General features: G+C 44.7%; 1 protein-coding gene across 2 annotated transcripts in view; it reads right to left on the bottom strand.

Annotated features, from left to right (window-relative positions):
- The window catches only part of REEP6 (receptor accessory protein 6), a 254,556-nt gene that overhangs the window by 20,820 nt on the left and 213,265 nt on the right, over positions 1–20,471 (bottom strand). For both annotated transcript variants that reach the window (XM_069646718.1, XM_069646711.1), the window contains exon 4: positions 4,376–4,544. In XM_069646718.1, the coding sequence (XP_069502819.1) occupies positions 4,376–4,544 (169 nt within the window). The remainder of the gene's footprint in view (positions 1–4,375; positions 4,545–20,471) is intronic.

Here is a 20,471-nt window from a genome sequence, read left to right as displayed (position 1 = left end):
TCTAAAGTAAGGACGGGAATTTGCGGAAGCCTACCACCCCCCCAACACACCAGCAGACAGGGCCAGGGCTGAGAGTTGGAGATGCAGCGAGGCACAAAATGTCCTTTGCAAGTTAAATGCACAGCCCCAGGATGCTGGGACAGAAGAGTGGCACTCTACCAGCTCATAGACAGCACTTCTTTCAGTGAGTAGGTAGAGATCAACAGCAAATCTACTAAGCCTTCCACAGATGGAGCTTGTACACCCAGCCAATCCTCAACCAGCTCCTGACAAGTCTTGGAAAAAGGCGATGGAGCCCCATGGCCAATTTTTTATTTTTCTTTTTCCAACGCCCAAGATGATTATCAAATTCTGCCTTCTCTAAAGCTGCATCTGCGTCCCTTCTCGACTTAGTAAGGGAATGCAATTTTCTAGAGCCACAAGGCCTAGACGCCTTAGAAGCTTTGACGTTCTTACTTTTCTTCGGTTTATTAAAGCCTCCCCCCCCAGCATTTTTTCTCCTATGCCTCTGATAAAATATTTTAAGTATGATGGCTTGACACCTCCCTGTACTTGGGAGATAGTTACCCGGTCATCTTACACATCACAAGCAGGAACTTCATGTGTCATGATTTGACAACTTGCATTCCAGGAGATTCTGCTCTAGGGAATCAGGAGGAGACGTTTAAGCAACCATGACGTTATTGGAGACAAAGTGGAGACTCCAGTCGAGCGGCTGAAGGGGGACTGAATACACTGTTTAAAGGGTAAGCTTTCCGCACTGAGGCAGGCAGTGGCCTGACTGTAGTGATGTAGCCCTCTGTAAAAGATATTTTAGAGTTCAAAGAAGTCAGGAGGTATGGTTGATTGTTACAAGTTGAATTAATATTTGTATAAAGTCGCACTAGTGATGTTATAAAGTTCAGGGCAGAGATGGTAGTCGCGCTGATAGGGGAAAGGGGGCGTTTAAAGTTTTCTTTAGGGCACGGCGGCAAAGAAGGCATTGAGGCACAAGAGACAGCCTTGGAACTATTCTTTGGGCATTGCTGATCAAAGCTTGAGATCTTTTCCAAAGTGCAAGGAACGAGTCATCTCAGCTAGGGCAGCGGTCCCTTCACTCATTGCCACCTGCTCAATTCTGTCCCAGGATGCCGAGTCAGGTAATAATGAAGTTGCGTTTGATGTCCCAAGCGCAGAGTCAAGGAGACATTATTCAAACCACAACTTGCCTGGGAACAAAATAGATCTTCATCCTGTCTCAATGGACATTATCGCAGCATGGATTGGAGATCACCGGCCGGGCACACTTAAGTATTGATTTTTTTAGCCTGGGGTTATCAGCCCACTAGTAACGCATTCAATAGGTGACTGAGTCTCCCCCACCCGACGCTCCATTATCCGTGCCACCAAAGGGAAAAGTTAGTTTTTTTCAGAATTAAAGTAATGGCTACTGTGAAACCGGTTTATAAAATAATTGCTCATGGGTCCATGGCTCATCAGGCGCCTGCTTCTCTCGCACACCGGGTCTTATTCACATGTATTGTCATGAGGGTATCCATGTGGATTAACACTTTCATTACCACGGTTTCAAATTGCAGAGTTAGTGTAATTGCTAGGGCTTCCAGTTGGTGGTTGTGGAGGTTTATTTCCACTTCTGAATGCCTGATCCACTGCAGCAAAGAAACCAACTCCTGAGGAGCCAGGTCACTCAAGAATAAGGTGTGGGAAGAGAAGCAGTTGCCTGCTGAACAAACAGACCCACGAGCAATTATTTAAGAAACCGGTTTCACAGTGACCAAGGTGATCAGCGCTATTCCTTTAACTCAGACCTTAGTCATGATGTTTGAAAGATTCCACATCAAGTGGTCAGTGCGCACTTCAGATTTGAACACTGATACATTAAAGGAGGAAGCAGATTTTGCAGCCAACGGGCAATTAAATAACATTTACAGAAGTATGTTTGAAGACCAAATGTTCCAACTCATGGCAACAAAGTGTTATGGCAGACTTCATCGGCTGCTCCATCTATTGTTTTTTCGAACCACGGCCTTAAAAGCAGATCATTGAAAGTTGAAGACCAGTTGGGCCGAACTAACATGCAAAGAGAAAAAAGCAGGCTGCACTTCAATGGTCAGATGTCAGTATCCACCTACTTGGACACACTATGCCATTTTCTACCTGGTGCACAGAAAGCTGCCAAAGAAATTCCCAAAGGGCTTCAAGGATGAGGCAAAACATGAGCACACATTTTGTGATCATCCGGAAATGCCAGCTTTCATGTGCTGGTTGAAAACTGCAAAGTAGTGCTTTCTCAAGCCCTAAACCCTGAAATTGAATTTGAAAAAAATATGCATAATATCCTGCACATTGGAAATCTACAGCAAATTAAAAACAGCCATAGTACAAATCTAAAGGGAACCCAACCACAGACTTCAGCAGAGCACACATGCATTTCAATGGGGGTTGGCCCAGGCATGGCATGAGACAGACCAGTAGCAACAAAGTTTCAGGAGGCTGTTCACAGCTCCTCAGCGTGCAAGTCACAGGCAAAGGCTACGCTCTCACGCCTGGGAAGGCACAATCTTTATTTTAGCGAAAGACATTTTACGATGCATTACAATTCCTGCTGTGTACACTACTATAGTTCCCACATTGGTCAGGATGTGATGGCTCGCTTATTATGGCTACTTCTGCTTGCTAAAGCTGCCTAAACACGCTTCTTTGATATGCAAAAAGGGAAACCAGTCAGAAGCGTGAACTTATGGAAGCAGGCATTGTTATGCAGAGGAGGTCCAATCGCTTCTGTCAGTAAGACATGCGCACTATAACATAGAACTAACATGGTTTTGGCAATAAGGCATTGTTAAACATTGCGGCTACAAAGCACTTTATCATATCTAGCAGGGCAACAGGGGTATCTGAGGAGTTCAAATTTAAATACTTACTTTTCCCCCATAATCGCAACCAATTCTTGGCAGTCAAACACCTAACATTCAAACCACTTTGAACGATCAGAGGCGGAAGACTGCAACAGAGACTCCCATCAACATGTGAAGTAAGATTACACAAACTAGCTTGGTGAAACACCCAAAGATAGATTTTAAAACAACATGCATGTAAAAGTTTGAGATTCATGCGACACAAACTACAGTGATTATGTCTGTACAGACATCCAACCACAGGCATCCATTGCAAGAAGGACAAGGATTCAATTGCATACACTCTTGCATGGTTCAGTCACGTTACACCAATGAATACCCTTACCGCCCAAACATTCAACATCTCCATGGCTGCACTACCCAATTATATGGGCTCCCAGCAACTGACATTCCCATGCATAGGTAGATCAGGAGGGTATCTGAACTTTCCATCGAAAATGAATCCATCGAATACATTTCCATCAAAATGGATTCATTGAATTGCTTTCCCATCAAAAAGCATATTCATTGAATACATTTCGATGAATAATTTCGATGGATAATTAGGGTTGGATTTAGGGTTGGGTTAGGGCTAGATTAAGTTTAGATTTAGAGTCGGGGTTGGAGTTAGGGTTAAGGGGGGTGTGCATGGTGGTTGGGGGACCCCCCAATATACAATTCAGGGTTGGAGTTAGGGTTAAGGGGTGTGCATGGTGGTTGGGGGACCCCCAATATACAATACAGGGTTGGAGTTAGGGTTAAGGGGGTGTGCATGGTGGTCGGGGGGGATCCCCAAATATACAATCCAGGGTTGGAGTTTCAGCATTGGACAGCTCCATGTAACGTTTTCATGTGTTAAAAAAAAAAAAAACACACCAAATTGCTATCTTTTACATTTAAAAGTACATATGCATCGAAACCTGCCCATTCCTATATTCGATGGACAAGTTTTGATGGATACGTACTTTTAATGTAAAAGATAGCATTTCGATGGAATAATTTACAATGCATTTGCTTCGATGGTTTCACTGTTCGATGGATCTTTTTGGATGAAGACCATAAACCGAGCATCAGCTTACACTTCCCAGGCATGTGTATCTCCACCCCACTATGGCCCATTGACCTAGACCGATCCTACCTAGCGGAAACCCCATCTGGCAACACATCTTGTGACTACCTCCTAACTGCAGCACGTTTGCCCCCATCAGGCCTGCAGTCCCATCTTTCTGCATTTGGTCCATAGCTCATGTCTGAACCTTCTCACCCCCCTACAGACACTAAAGCTGTACAGATTTCGTACATAGACGCCCACATTGGGCTCTTGCAAAAACAGATGTATAGCATGCATACAGTCAAACTCTAGTCATTGGTGGCTCCATTTATTGCATAAGGAAAGCGCTTGCCACTTATCCGTGATATGATCAGGGTATGCAGTAGGGGTACACATTTAAAACAGTTGCCCTCAGAGACCAGCTTACCTTCCCTGGTGACGCTCTCTGCAGTGCTCAGTGCCTGCCCACTCAAGTCGCTCACAACATTGTCCACGGTGCGATGGTGTTTCAGGAAGAAGGGCCGGATAAACCGAGTATACAAAATCTGAGATCCATTCCAGGAAAAAGGAGCCATGCACCAGAGAAGGAAGGCACACTGTGGAGAAGAAGGGAGCATTTAAGAATACTGCAGTGGATGCAATGCCAGAAGTATGGGAGTTAAACACTGGGGGATTGAACACCTGGTAACAGCAGGGCTATGTAGCTACACTTAAAACCCACTTCTCCTGGTCTTTGAACACATTACTGGAGACTTAACATCATTCGAAAATGGGATTTGCTATGTATGTTCATTATTGGAACATTGTTGGTTATCACGAGAGAATTGTCCAACCCTCATTTACGATCTTTGGGCATCCATTTGAATATATGTTCTGACACCCAATGATCGCTAAAAATGGGTGGATCAAATCGCCATTCGTATCTTGGTGCAAGTACAGCACTGTCTAGACCCGCACCCTAAAATGAGAGCCTTGGAGGGTTGCACTAATACACTCATTGCACTCAATTAGAGGATTAGGAGAAAAAAACCTCCAGCTAGTTTTTACAAAACGTGCCACATCCCTGCTCATCCACAAGACAAACAAATGGCAACTGTAAAGAATCGTGTGCCCTGTATCTGACGGCGCGTCCTTGTAAGTAGCTTTTGAGAATCCTCCCTAAACGCTTTGTGCAGTAACAAGGTTGATTAAGTCCACAGTATCAATTGCCCAACTGCTGCATTACTAACTATCAAGTAACATTTGCTAAAAAGGCTGGGTTTACAGGGCCATAGGCATCAAAGAAGCACTTTCACATGAAAGTAAGTAGACGATTAGGATTACTGGAATAATCAGATGGATACACAGATGGATACAAAAGACTTGAACAACATGCTAAAACAGTCAATCATCTCTCCCACTGATCAAGATTGTTTTAGAATTGCCAAGCCGTAGACAAGCTGCTAGTCCAAAATAGCTCCACATTAAGAAGCATGCAGGATAAAAACAAAATGTACTTTATTGGTTACAAAGATTACACAATGTCCTCCACATTAACAACTGCTTATTACAGAAGGTTCTTCTGAACCACTGTATCTTTCACCCAATGGGAAGTTTCTGTAAAAACAAAATGGATCCAAGATGATATAGGCCTTATCTGCATTTGAAAAAAAATAAAGGCCTCAAAGTAATCACTGTTTGCCAAACAAGTATCTTTGCATTTAATGTCTCGACCACACAAAGCCAGAAATTAAGTAATATTTGCAAAGTGGGAGTGTAGGCTGGAGGAAGAAAGCATGTGTTTATTGGAAGTGTTTGTAATGCACTTTAAATCAATACACGTTGCTTTAGTCAAAGGGTTCAGAATAGTTATGGATCCAAGAGTATTACCTAGATATGTTGCTGGTTTGGTTTGTAGGTAAAGGATATGTAGTCACCTTTATAGCCAGTGCCTAAAGACAGTCTGGTGCTTGCCATGAGTTCAAATGTAGGGCTCATTTGAGTCACGAGGGTGGACAAGACAACAGGATATAATGTTGATACTTTCAATAAAGGAACACCAACAAGAGGCAGCAATCCTTTATTTACTTATATAGCACACCTAACCCAAGGGTATCTGGGCACGTTCTTGGTATCAGTAGTTTCAATACAGAAGGAATTTACAATGCATTAATTTATTACAGATAGGTTGCAGTAGGTAAATGGAGTTACAAAGTATGGTTGGAAATACAGTTTAAGTGCGGTATGTACATAGGATTACATAAAATGATGGACATTACCTGGCAGTACAGTTGCTATTGTCAACGCGGACCGTGTGCGAGTTACCGCTCTTGCGCAGAAAGCCAGGTTCAGTTTTTTCCTGAAAGACCAATATGACGGTTCTGCTCTTAATGTCAGGGGCATGGAGTTCCAGAGTTAAGCGGCCTGAACTGAGAAATTGTTGCCACCTGATTTTCATCATTTGAATCTGGGTATATTTAGCTGGTGAGCGTGACTGGACCAGGTAGGTCTGTGGCTGAAAGGTTTGGTAAATTTGGTGGTTAGATATTTCTGAGCTTCGTTTGAAACACTTGTGAGTTAGTGATAGTGTTTTAAAGACAATCCTGTCCTGAACTGGAAGCCAGTAGGCATTATGTCTAGCAGCTGAGATGTGGTTGGTCTTTGGGATGTTGAGTGCCACTCTCAAAGCATTGTTCTATAGAACTTGGGAGTTTTTTTAGATTACGATAGTTCCAACATATAAGGCGTTGCAGTAGTCTAGTAACTATGGGCCCTGGCCAAGGTAATGCAACTGTCCGACGAGAGGAAGGGTGTACAGGCATTGATGAGCTTTGTTGTGTCACGTTTACTTGTCTGGTTAGTGTGAGGGTCGAGTCCAGGTTGATGCCTAACGTTTTAACTTCTTTGGAGACCTTGTCTTTTATGTTGTCAATGTTAAATGAATTAAATTGGATGTCTAATTTCTTTAGTTGGTTCTGTGAGCCAATAAGGAGTAACTCCGTCTGGTCTTCGTTGAGTCATAGGCCATGGATAGCCATCCATGCCTGAATAATTTGGTATGCTTCGTTACGTCTTTTAGAGCCATCGTCGTAGGAGCCGGGGATGAGGATTTGGGTGTCATCTGCAAAGTTAGTGTAGGTGACACCTAAGTTGTCAAGATGGTCTAATAATGGCTCTGTAAAGATATTGTATAAGATGGGTGATACACAGGAGCCTTGTAGAACACCACAGTCAACTGGGGCAGACTCAGCAGTTGCCATCGGAGCAAAGTCCCTCATTGTCCTTTCGGATAGTAAGGATTGAATCCATTTAGAGACTTTGTTGGAGAAGTGGGCAGTCGAGGTCACGTGATCGCACAAAATGTTGCTGTCGACCAAGCCGAAGGCCGCTGATAAGTCTAGCAGTAGAGCAAAGTTGCCTTTTTCTTTAATTTCATCCATTTGGATTTTGAAGTCTATCAATGCTGATTTGGTGCCATGTCCTGGATCTGAAGTCTGATTGGTGGAGTCCCAGTAGATTGTTGGATTCTAGATAACTTTGTATTTGCAGGTAGTCTGCCCTATCCAGTATTTTAAGTAAGAAAGGTACAGTTGTGATGGGCCGATAGTTTGTGGGAATGTAGGGAGTCCAAATTTGTTTTTTTAGTAGGAGGAGAAACCAGGCATCTTTGAGGTTGGTGGGGACATACAGTTTCGAATGAGGCATTTATAAATGACATGATGAAAGGGCAAGTTCTTCCACCGCATATTTAATAACTGTAGCTGGGTAGGTGTCACCTTAGCATCTGGATGGCTTGAGTCAAGAGATCATTTTTTTTCACTTCAGTTTCAGATACCGCAAAGAATTCAAATGGGGCAATCTGTTTTGGGGGGGAAATCGGGTGGTTTGGCGAGTTGAGTGTTGGGTGGTAGGCTCCATTTTTTGGGATTACATTTTAGTTTGTAGAAGTTTGATTTTGCTCAGCAGGGCGTTCCGTCATATATACTTTATATCCTATTGCAGACCGGTTAGTATGCATTTACAGTAAGAGGTCAATCACATTTCCAAGCTTCAGATGGAAGCATTCTGAGGCTCCCACCTACTAGGGATAGGATCATGTTTGATTAGGTTTACTAAAGAACATCCCAGTCACCTCAATGGGTTATCATGTGGGGTCCTGGGTTAATAGGTGGAGGGGTGGGAGAGCTGGGGTGTGGTGGGTGTTGTTACTACTGGACCAATCCCCGAAGTCTTCATTAGACTAGAAGGACTAAAACTGATTACATTTAGATTGGCTGAGCAGGATATGGCTTGTATGCTGAATGGCTGCATGGTTAAACTAGAGGGAAATGGATATGCGCAATACAGGGTTTGACTTTAAAATGCCTGTAGCACCTTCTTAATATCTCACATGCTCAGCTACTCAGCACTTGAAGATCCCCGAGGCTTGTATGAAACAATTAATGGGGTTTGATTGGTGTAGTCAAACTCTAGGTTCTGGTGACGGTCATATGTTGCAGAAGACATTTGTTGCCTTTAGGGAAAATACTGACGCTGAAGCGCAGTCCAATAAAGGTGTGGTTATGATGTAGGAAGGTTGGAGGGGAACTGCATAGGTAATGCGTGCAAGCGCATTAGGCGATTGTGACTGCAGTTGCTGTACTAAAGGAACAGACTACCAATTGCTGTTGTGTCACTGTTCCAACCCAGCTCCTGCATAGTCGGCTCAGAGCTGAAAAGAAAGTATGGCTTTGAAAGCAGTGTTTAAGGCTTGCACAAGGCTGGTCCTACTGAGTTAGAGATAAGCAATCATCAGTCTCAACCTAGTGGATGGAAATCACACTTCTGCAGTTACTGGGGCAAACATTGCTGTCAGGAAGAGTGTTGGTAGGTTGCGGGCCCCAGCAGAATTCCTCACATCCAGTCGTCATGCAGAAAGCCCCAACTGGAATTGTCACCTGAACAGTTTGCTTTCCTAATCGGTTTCACTGACTTTTCCCCTAGCAATTCCTAATCCAAGGACACACTAGGGCTACAACCCTGTATTGTGTTCTGAGAGTGCATACACCTCTCATGGTGAGGTGTCCCAAAGGCCAAAGCATTTCTGTTGAAGAGTAACCTCGCCCCCAGTTCGCTGTGTTTTACCCACATGTGGTGGCAGCAATACTTTGTTACAATGCTTTCAAATATGCAGTTGGGTAACTGCTCCTTTTACCTGGACACAAGACCGTAAATGGCACTCTGTATTAGACATTTTATAAGAGTTCCACAGCTAAACTTTGCTTTCCTTTGTGTGAAAGGACAGAGCTCATCCATATATGGTTGTGCCCCCTACAGGGTAGGTACATCTGTTATTCAAGGTCCAAACCACACCATCTGTTTGTGTATCGGAAGAGATGTTTACAGCACCCCCCCCCCAATAAAGATTTAAATACTACAACACTGGGTTTGCACACCAACTCCCAATATTCCTATAAAATAGGTACATTTACACCATATCTTTGCTCTGATGCATTATCTTTCCAAGATTACCCTCTGATGGCAAACACTGCTGGATGTGGATGCCAGCCTTCTCAATGAAGACAGCGCACTTCCCGTTGACCTAGAGGGCAGAGCTAGGTTCAAGCCTTCTGGACCACCCTGCTCCCAGAAGACACTTTTTTGCTTGAACGTGTGGACTAACTCTAGAGGCAGGAACACCAGATGAAGAGGTGCCGGAGGCCTATTGTTACTAAACAGAGAAAAGCAAATAACTTCAAAACAAGTTCACTTAGATTCCTACAAACCCAATCTTGACCAGACCTGTGTCACTGAGTTATTCAGACCTGCAGTGGGAGCTACCCGACAGCTTCACTTTACTTCAGCATTAGGTCACCTGCTCTCTACCACAGCATAATCTACAGTGGCTGCAAAATCAACCTACATTGGATTCAGCAAATAGTGAAACCAGCATAACTTTGACAAATAATTTTCCAAAAGCTTGACAGCTTCCAGTTGCCTTCCCATTACTGCAAAAGCAGAGCTGGTGTCTTTGTACCACTAAAATTAAATCCTTAACTTGGAATAGTCTTTGTTCTGGGACATCTTTAAAGCTAAACTAGATAAACTAGGTGCCAGTGCCCTCCCCCCCCCTTTGGCCGTAGTGTCATTTAGAGTAGTCAAAGCGCTTTTTTTCATGAAGGTACTTGCCTGTAGACTGCATCATGCAGAAAAATATATTTGAAGTAATCGGTCAACATTCCTTTATTAAACATTATATGTCACACTGTGCCTTTATCCACCCTTCTCCCCTTCTGAGAGTTTAGCCCCGATAGAGCCACCAGGTTTACCGCTAGAAGAGTTTAGTGGAAATGAGGGAAAACCAGTTGGCAGTACATCTTTCACTTACGCCTAACACAGGAAAGAGGAAAACCGTCCTTACACTAGTGCCCAAATGCTCCAAGAAAATAAAGCCAACTGGATTTATAGAGATCTAGGGCTGTTGGAAGACCGCAAAGTCCCATTACGGGGCTGTAGTCCTCTGAACATTTTTGCAGCCACACAATTATGGGAGGCCGCACATTCAACCCTCTTCCCAGCAAAGCCCACATACAGACTGAAGTCCGTGTTCAAGCACCATTCACAAACTGGGCTTATCTGGCTATTGTAGGGGAGGAGTGGTCCAAAAGACCCCCCTTGCCCGCATCTCCACCCCAGATGAGGGCCATGGCTCATCGGGTGTCCCCTCCTTACCACCAGGGCCCAGGTGGTGGATGGCTCACCTGCTGAAGACATTGCCCGCACGTATTGAATTTAGTTAGGCCTCAGAAACCATTTTGTCTACTAAAGATGGTGTGAGCTCAGCGCACTGTAGCGCGGCCCCCACCTTCGGAAAGTTCAGTTATCCCTGTCGCCGCAGCACCCTGGCAGATCCGCTAGGAGCCCGTTCCCACGAACAAGACGGACATGAGCTAGCGTAATACATTAACATTGTAACATTTCACCTTCCACAGTGTATCATCGCTCCCAGCATGACCCGGCCAGCGGGCCTGGGCGATGAAGAGAACTGTAAAATGGTCATCAGATGGCAGAAAGGCTCTACATATTAATGCCAAGACCACGTGCAAAGTATGCTTTTCTCCACAAAATCTCTTATATTACAAAAACCTGTAAAATGTATAAACATAGAAAGCATGCTTCCATGATATAAGCAATGGCGAGCCCACACCACTGCATGAAGGAGCGTTCCAGGGATCTATTTGTTACGTGTATCACTGAGAAACTTACACTCCATGGTTTTGCGCCAAAACTGAACTAATGCTGCTAGAGTACACGAGAGGACGAATGTAACCATACAGAGGGCGCATGTGAAGGATGCGCGAGAATGCACTTGTCATGTGTGTACGTCTAAGCCCTTTATGTGCCACCACCGTCACGCACAGTGGCGGGTCATTTTCTATGTACTCCACCAACCACATTACTACCTCGCTTACTGCAAATGTATATGCATATAACCAAATACTTTAGTTGGTAAAACATAGTGTACGAATAAGGTGCTCAGGCTGGACATAATTGAGACACATCCAGCAAAGTTGAAATGTATGTTTTAAAGTGATTTGAATACGTATTATAGAGTGCTCAAATGTTTGTGATGTTTTTACCTAAAGTCGGCAACATACGAGGAAGATACCTTTCTGAAAATATGTGCAAGGCCATTCCCCCTCCCACCCTGCGAAGACTGCCAACCATGAGAGCAGAGGCCCGCGCCGCGCTGCTCCACCTCCCCCAACCAGACTGGAGCCGCTTCAAAGATTTGTAGCCCCCTCTGCAGCACCCAAGGCCACGGCCCGCCACCTGCATTATTTACAGCACAGCAGTAAACCTCCGCCTGAACACACTTCCAAAGGCGCCCCCTCGTAAACCCCACAACCCACCGGATCATTTTAGACTTATGGCCCTGTGCAATCAGGACACCCAATACTTTGACAACACACAGCGGCACATCCATAACAACTTATAACAAGACAGAAAGATCTGTACCGCCCGTCCCAGGCCCTGAAGCTTAGCACCTCGACCTATGGCCCCGGTCAACAGGACCCTGGTAATCATGTCCTGACGTATTACCATCAGACCCCTCACAAGGTACATTCCTCCTGTGTTGCATTAACCTGTAGAATAACCTATTGGAAGATTTACTAAAGAAGATAATATTGCAATGACTGAATGACTGCGGTGTGCATGGCCTAGGGCAAATAAGTCAGGAAAAGACATTCATCTCTGACACTGGCTGCGATGGCACAATGACACCGCCCGGATGAACTCGGCCAACCCGCCAGGCCCAGCCCAACCCACGAGGCTGACCAGTGACGTCTTCCAGCCAAGGCCAACCACCTCGCAGAAGCACCTATAGCTAGTCATCGCCACCCAATCCCATTGAACTTGTGCCCCCTATAGTATGTAGGTTCTTATGACGTTTTTTGTAAATATATACGCCTGTCTTTGCTATTGTCAGACAGAGCGCTCTCTGAGTTTGCAGAGTTCTTTGCATGCCCTATTCTGATTGATAAACTCCCATTTAAGCTCACCCGCACTCTGTCTTGGCTTTATTCCCGATATTGGGAGAGTCCTTCATTGTCTCTCATTGCGGGGAGGATCGTGCTGGCTGGGGACGCTTGCCTTCACTATGTCAAAACAAAGGAGGTGATGGCTGGAAGGTTTATAATACATCTTAACCTCTGGCATTGCTCTTGGCAACCCGCCAAGACCATCGTTCTTCGCCTGCCAAGCCATTACAAAAGGGGATAGACCATGTGCAAATCAGGCTTGGTCCCAGCCACAAAGGAGCAGTCCAGCCGAACTGCTATGTCACTTCCCTTTGGCATGGTACCACAAGCATCCCCAAACATTCGGCCTTGTTGGGCCTAGAGACCCAAGCTACTCGTCACTGATTAGGCCCAACATGGGGACGTTGTCAATGACCCAAGTCAATGTATTACACTGGATACTATTTAAAGATTCGTTTTACTGTCTACAGTATGTTTTAATGCAATTTTAATATGTTAATCACTTACAAAAGGCACTGAAATGTATCTATATACATGTTTTAAGCAAATGTTGAGTCCATTTCTTTTTTATACAAATATAAATTGTTGATAGCAATGCCACCAGTAATGTCATTATTGTGGTCATAGGCTGCCTAAAAGGGGTGGAAAGTTAAGCTGACTTTAGCTGAATTTCAGGGGTTTTGTTGTGTGAAGGTCTCAACTTAACTGCAACTTCAGTGTTTCCTTTGAATTTTAAGGGTTTTGTTATTCCATAGATTTTTTTCTGCCTATGGCCATGCCCTTTGTATCTTTTAGAACAATACCAGAACACTAGCCACGGCCTTCGGCGGTGCCCACTTTCCATTTTAAAACAAGACCCGGTGGGCACGGCCACTATTTTAAAACACTTGCAAACTATCGCTCAAAGACGTTCAACAAACTCATTACCTTTTTTAACAGTGGTATTGTTATGTATAAAAGATTGCAGGCTTTGTTACTCAATGTTTTGCGCAGTGAGATTACATTTTTTGCCAAGGATCACACACTTTAGTTAAGCAGTGTGCCACAAGCCCCTTGCTTTATGTGCGGTCTCTTGGTGACCGGTTTGATGCATCGCACAACCCCAACTAACCGCATTTAAGCAGCACGGAAAAGCAAGAAAAATGACCGGCTGCAAGAACAACATATGCCCAGTTACTTTTGCCCCCATAACGAAAATCAAAAGCTGGCAACCATGAATATATGCACAATAAGTGAAAATATATCAAAGTGAAATGTACAAATGTAGTTCAACTGACCTTCCCCTGAGAAGAAAGAAGACAAAGTAGCATTGGATGTTTAAATAAAGTAAAGAACACCAATAAAATAACCTGAGAGAGGAAATGTCCCAATAAATATGCTGGAAAAGTACACGTGATCACCTTTTAAACCCAGCAATCTGGCGTGAAAACAAGATACCAATACGAAACAAGTGCTTTTGTGGCCAAGCGTCTGCGCTGGGAACATGACAACAAGAGTAAAATCCTGGTAGCCAAATACTTGAGCAAGCTTGCCAACCTCAAAAAAACCTAAGGGGTTGCTCCACCCACGTGTTACTTACTTGAGCCCTGAAAAGCAGCCCCAATCGGGGGAAAATAACTGCACCAGTGTCCAGGATTGCAAACTTTCTTGCCACATCGTGGGCAAATACTCAGGATTTACTTGCCCTAAAGGAACTCAACATTTTCGGCCAAATCTATCGCACGGGTCAAAAGTTATTAGCAAATTGTTTAATCGAGGTTCCTATATAAGACAGACTCACCTCAACTATAGGGCGGTGACTGATAGTATTTTCGGTTTGTCAAAACCTTTATACATAAATAAAACACATAGTAAAATCACAATAATACTAACAATATTTCAACAGAAATAAAGTCAATTCCATTAACATAGGATAACATTTCAAGGCTAAACATTTCAGAATCCTATTAAAACAAATCATTTTTCCCTAGCATTAAATAGATTCCCTTAGTAAGATGCAAAGGCAAGACACATCCTCTTCCCCCCAGCAAGAGACTCCATAACCAGCCTAAACACAAATCCGATTAAATTAATGGCAGCCACTGTTTAAGATTAACAAGTTACTTACCCCTGGTGATGTTCTTTCAATTGGATGTTCCTCCCACGTATTACTCCTCTGACAATTATCTTCCAGCTTCAGCTGCTTCGGAAAAAATTTTCGACAGAGGGCACTGTGCAGTAGCGTCGATGACTATGTCCCTCGACGGCCTCGGTCCAATGGCCGACATCATCCGCAGTTTATGTAGCAAGCACAGCGCCCATTGGCTTCAGTTCTTGTTTTTCCATGTTAAGAGGAATTACTTGTGCCTTCTTAAACTTTAGAAGGCTCAGAGAGTGGAGTGTGAAACACGTATATTTGGCAGCGGGGTAGGTTGGATGGGGAGATGAGGAATATGTGGGAGGAACACCCAATCAAAAGAATGTTAACAGGTGTAAGTAACTTGTTGTTCGATTGGATTGTGTCCTCCCACGTATTTCTCATCTTCGATAGCCTCCGCAAAGCAGTAATAGTCTTGGATGTGGGAAAATAATTTAGATCTGCCTTTAGTAGTCATCTTGGACCAATTGCAAGATGGCTTTCCCGAAATCTCACTCTTGATTACAAGTGTCCAGGGAGTAATGTTTCACAAAAGGTGTGTATGGTAGACCACGTGGCTGCCACACAAATGTCTTTGATGGGTACTCCTCTCTGAAGAGCGGAAGAAATAGCTATGCCCCTGGTTGAGTGAGCTCTTTAGACCCTCTGGGGGATTTTTACCAGCCAGTCTATAGCATTCTTGGATAGCCAGAATAATCCATCTGGGTAGAGTCCGCTTTGTTATTGCTCATCTCAATTTATGATCTGTATATCTGATGAAAATGAGCCCTCCTAGGGTCCAGTCTATGTAACCTCTCCTCCTTTCACAGATGAGGAGGGGGGTAGAAAGTTGGTAAAACTTATCTTTTGGGACAAATTGAAGTGAGACTGTTTTTGGCAGAAAAGGTCTTACTTTAAGAATATGCAAAAGATGGTCTGGGAGTCCCTCTACCGGCACGAGCACAGCCCATTGACCTGTTCTTGGGTAGATGGCCCTCGGGAGAGTCTCAATCACGCTTTAGCTCACAAAGCTTTTCACAGAGGAGAAATGTCCATATGCATATCAGTCTTTGTCCCACCCAAAAGGCAGAAAGTGGGGCTCGCGGTGAGCTTTACGAAGAGCCGAAGAGTGCTGCAGAGTGGCAGGTACAGCATGAGGAGCTGGGAGAGTGCTCGGCACACCATCATGGTGGCCACCATGGGGAGTGGCCAACTTGGAGCTGAGACAAAGAGGCGGCCGTGAGCCACACAGCCCTTGAGAGAAGGATTTGGGTACAGGAGGCGGTGTCCATGGATCGCGCGTCCCATGGTGCAGACAATAAGTAGGAGTCTGGTGACACGCCCCGGGTGGGGAGAGAGCGTAGTACTAGACTGCGTGGCTCTGATCCCGACGGAACTTCAACAGCCAGCAATACAAGAGGCGGCGAGTCCGGGGTCCATGAAGGCTACTGGAACCCCCAGAACCTGAACAACGCTGCAGACACGCAATGTCTGGAGCAGCTGCGAGGTGTGCCTTGTCCCCCTGCCTAATGGGTCCATAATACCAAATGCTATTGAGTGAGAGGGTGGGGGAAGCCCTTTAGTCTGGCTACAGGAGAAAGCTGTGGACCAGCTATGTGGGCAGCCGTGAGGCTCTGGGACTCTGCGCAAGAAGAGCTAGTTGTGTGGAAGGAGGCTAACTGATCATTAACGCTAAGCTGCCCCGCCTGCAGATACCTGTAAAATTCTGTTTGGTGGGACTGGGCCCCCATTGAGACCTGGGGCGTAGGAGGAGAGGTGTCTGCTGCAGAAGGGGGGGTGGACTGAAGTAGCCCCCATCCAGGAGCTGCAGAATGTCAAAAGGTCTATAAAAAAAAAAAAAATACATAAATAAAATCGGATGCACCAATGGAGTCCCGTTCTGTGCCTTGTGTGCCGCTTCTCACACAGAAATGTCTTACCCAGTCCTTTGACCTGCTCTGATGGGACATAAAGGACTTGCAACCCCCCAAAAATATCAAGATGGACAAGGGTGCAGCCACTCTCTCCCCGTCCCTCCGGAGAGATCTTGGTGAAATTCCAGGACTACAAAGTTAAGGAAGCAATTCTGGAGGCAAGAAAGATAAACCACATACAGTTACAGGACTCCACAGTCCCAATATTCTAGGTCGTCTCCAAGCCCACCATAGCAAAGGAGAAGGCTTCTTAAACCCATCACAGAGGAGCTACGATGTCAGGACATCAGATACAGGTGAACGTATCCGTTCAACCTCCAGTTCAAGATGATGCAGTGCACACAGTATTCACAGAGGACGAAGGAGCCCTGCTAATGCTAATGAAAATCACACTGTGCGAGGAAGTTACGACAGACTGCCGAAGCCATTAGTAGGGCCTGAGGAGAGGGTGCCTGGCATATAAGATAATCAGGCAATGGCTGAAACCTGCTTGTCTGGTACCGGGATCAACCAGCAGATCAGTTATGCCTGAAGACTTCTCGATCACCACATCGCCCATTGGCGAAGACCTGTTTAACAGCGTTGAGGAGTCTTGCTCAAAGTTGGTGGTCGGGGAGGAGGGGTGTCAATGTTTTTATTGTTGTATACAGAACTTGATTAGTTAAATTGGCCAGGACCTGCAGCGATTTTCCACCGCATATATCAACCTGACAGGCTGGGTCATATGGGAGGGGCAAGGGACAGGGACTATCTTTCAGATCAGGTACTTTGACTGGCAGATATATTGGGGGTGTTTTAGGAGTAACCAGATAGGCGGCGTGCCAACAGCAGCAATTATCATGGGGAATGTTTTTCACAGGGTAGAAGTGGTATTACTTTTCAGAGGCGGTTCTTACATAGGTGAAATGGCGGTGGGGGGTCAGAGAAGAACAGGTATGCAATGGTCAACGACATCTCGCAGGTTGTGGGACATTTTGTAGCATACTATGGCGATTGATTTAGAGACTGTAAATACCCGCGGCCTGAACACCCCAGATAAACATACACGGCCGTTTAGGGAGCTGACTAGACTACAACTGCATATAGCGCGCCAGGAAACCCACCTATTTTAAAAAGGACTAGGGGCGACTCAAGCATAGATCCTTCCCATACCAATATCACTTCTCGTCAAACAGTAAAAGGGTAGGGTGTCGCTACTAACTTTCTGCACATAGCTATCGACAAGGACACAGAGGGCAGGTATGTAATGGTGAAGGGGGGGAATTTCAGCTTACACCCCATGTCGGGGGAACATTAGGGGCAGAGGTCTGTCTAGCCAGCTGGAGTTTGTCAAGTCTGTTGTGACATCATAGGATGAAATGTTTTCCTTCAAGGAACCAACATAAAAATCACGCGATTGAGTAACAGATATTGTAGAATACGAATTGATGGTTGTTAAAAAAATTTGAAAAAAACGGGATTGGAGCTTGCGACGATTGGTGCTCGCTCATATTGTTGAAGTTGTTTAAAAAAAAAAAAAAAGAAAGACATAACAGGTGTAATATAAAGAGAAAGTGAACAGATTTAAACATGGAAGATATGACTCCATTGGTACATCTGTGCAAACAGTTGCCAAAACATGCACCCAAGCTGACAAATTATAGTGCAGAATGGGTTAAAGGAACTGCTAACAAGATGTTTATGCCATGGTCCCAGGATGGATCACCATCTAAAACGGTCCTACAGCACATGACTAGATACTTGCAAGCCACATACAAAGGCAACAAGTTAGACAAACGCCTAGCTAGTTTTGAGCTTTGGAAGATGCACCAAGAGGATAAGGAAGAGCCGCAGTTAGATTGGATACTATATACAGAGGGGGGTGAGACACCACCCGCCCCATCTGAAACAAAAAATGAAGTCGTAAGGATGAAGTCTTAAACCCGCTAAGATAACTTAAAGCAGCTATGGGGCATGGGAACCCGGCATATGAGTCACCTAAGCAAGTAGTGACGAAAACCCAGACAAGGTCAAAGATAGAAATATCACCTCCAAAGTCCTGAGGAACAAGGAGAGACGCGAGAACAAGAGAAAAGACCAGGCACAAGCAAGTACATCTCTCTCTCGAGAGGGCAAAAGACGGAAAGGAAATGTTGATGGAACTGATGAGATAGCATTCACATAGAACAAATGGAAAGTCAGATTTATTGAAAATCGATGGTAAAGGCATTGATGACGCGAAACAACAAGGGAAGCTAAACGATTTACAGAGAAAGGAGAAGGAAAAGGAAAAAGGATTGAGAGACGAAAGAATCAGGAAAAAAGATATGCAGAGACAAGAACAGTTATATCGCTAAGAGCAAGAAAGGAAACACGATCATAAGCAGAGAGCAGTTAATGATCAGGACAGATAGGAGCAGCGAAGAATAGAAGAGCAAAGGATACGGGAAAAAAGGATATAGAGATGAAGGAATGACGAAATTTGAAGGGCAAATGAACGTAGAGATGCAAAGAAAGAGCAAGAAGAGAATCAGAGAAGAAGCGAGGAATCGCAAAGAATTCGATGACGACGTAGAACATAACAGAAGACAGAGCATGCGATCTTGAATATCTGGAAAGGGAGGTTAAAAAAACCTGATCCAGTAGTACATTGGGAAGACATAGAACAATTATTTCATATCGAGGGTGACTTCGAGACCAGACTCATCGGAGAGACTATCGATAGAATATATGACGAAAGACGATCGATAGAATATATGACGAAATGGGGCTAGAACAAGTACCTCAAGGGGAGGCGGAAGACGAGCGCCTGGAGAGCACTCAGCTTTACAATGCTGAGGACGCCCCCCAAAGTAGTAGAAATAGAAAGCTGTCCCTAGATAGGTTGGAAATCTATAAGAACAAACAGGATGTGAGAAGTTGCACGAGTTGGGCACAGACAATGTCAGACACCAAAAGAGAGGAAAAGGAGGAAGAGGGAACACGTGAAAAATGATTCTCGGGAGGGAAAGGGATAAGGTGGTCAGATTCTAGTGGGTCTGCACCAAGGGCATCAGAGTCAGCCACGCAGTTAGACCGACGCAAAGTAGTATCTTACGGTCAGAGGGGGGTGTTTCCACCACCCTATGTGAGCCAGCTAAGGACATTGCCAGGTAGGCGGCATTGCAGGAGTATTACTCCTGCAATAGACAAAAACAAGAAGAGAGAGGGCTATGCATCCCAATTTCCATTGCTCAAGAAAGGTGGAACGAGACCACAGTCTATTCCATGGCCACACATGGATCGGGAAAACCTGAAAAATAAGCTTCCAATCCTGACATCGGGAGCCGGAAAATGGACACATGAGCTAGAAAAAATGATGGGAGGGAACACGTTAGCTATAGGGGATATCAAGGGTCTTTTAATCGACATACTTGGTGATAGAGCCAACGATGTGTGGACACGTGCAGGTTACCCTGGTGTGACCACAGTTAATACTGCGCATGACAGAGCACTGTTTAACAATTGCAGAGCTGCGGTATGGAAAGCATTATGATTGCTATACCCGGATACTTCCGTGTCATTATAGCTCCAATGTCGGAAGATGAAGGAGTCGGAAGATCCTTTGATTTACATTCAGAATTTCCCAGAAGCGTGGGTGCTCGAGACTCGTGAATCTTGGGGGAAATCCATACCCGTGTTTTACCATATATTGTGTCAAGGGTTGCCAGATCAGGTGTAGAAGCAGCTCAAGAAATTGGTAGGAAGCGAGGCCAAACCGTGGTCTGAAACAGTTGACCATAGTCCACTATTGCAGACTGCTGCAAGAAAAGAATCGCAAAAAAGAGGCTGCACGAAAAGCTGAAGAGGCAAAATTAGTGCTGAAAAAAATTTCAAAATATGCCATTGGAGGGGCAATGATAACTAGCACAGACAGACCGAGCATGCAGCAGGTCAATAATCCCCAACAGAGTAATCAAGGCAATACTGGGTTTTACCTCAGAGGAAGAGGCT

This window comes from Ambystoma mexicanum, chromosome 1p (genome assembly GCF_040938575.1).
Source record: "Ambystoma mexicanum isolate Mex_15411 chromosome 1p, UKY_AmexF1_1, whole genome shotgun sequence".
Classification (NCBI taxonomy): Eukaryota; Metazoa; Chordata; class Amphibia; order Caudata; family Ambystomatidae; genus Ambystoma; species Ambystoma mexicanum.
Note: the sequence above shows the minus strand (reverse complement) of the source record. Positions and strands in the feature narration are given on the sequence as shown.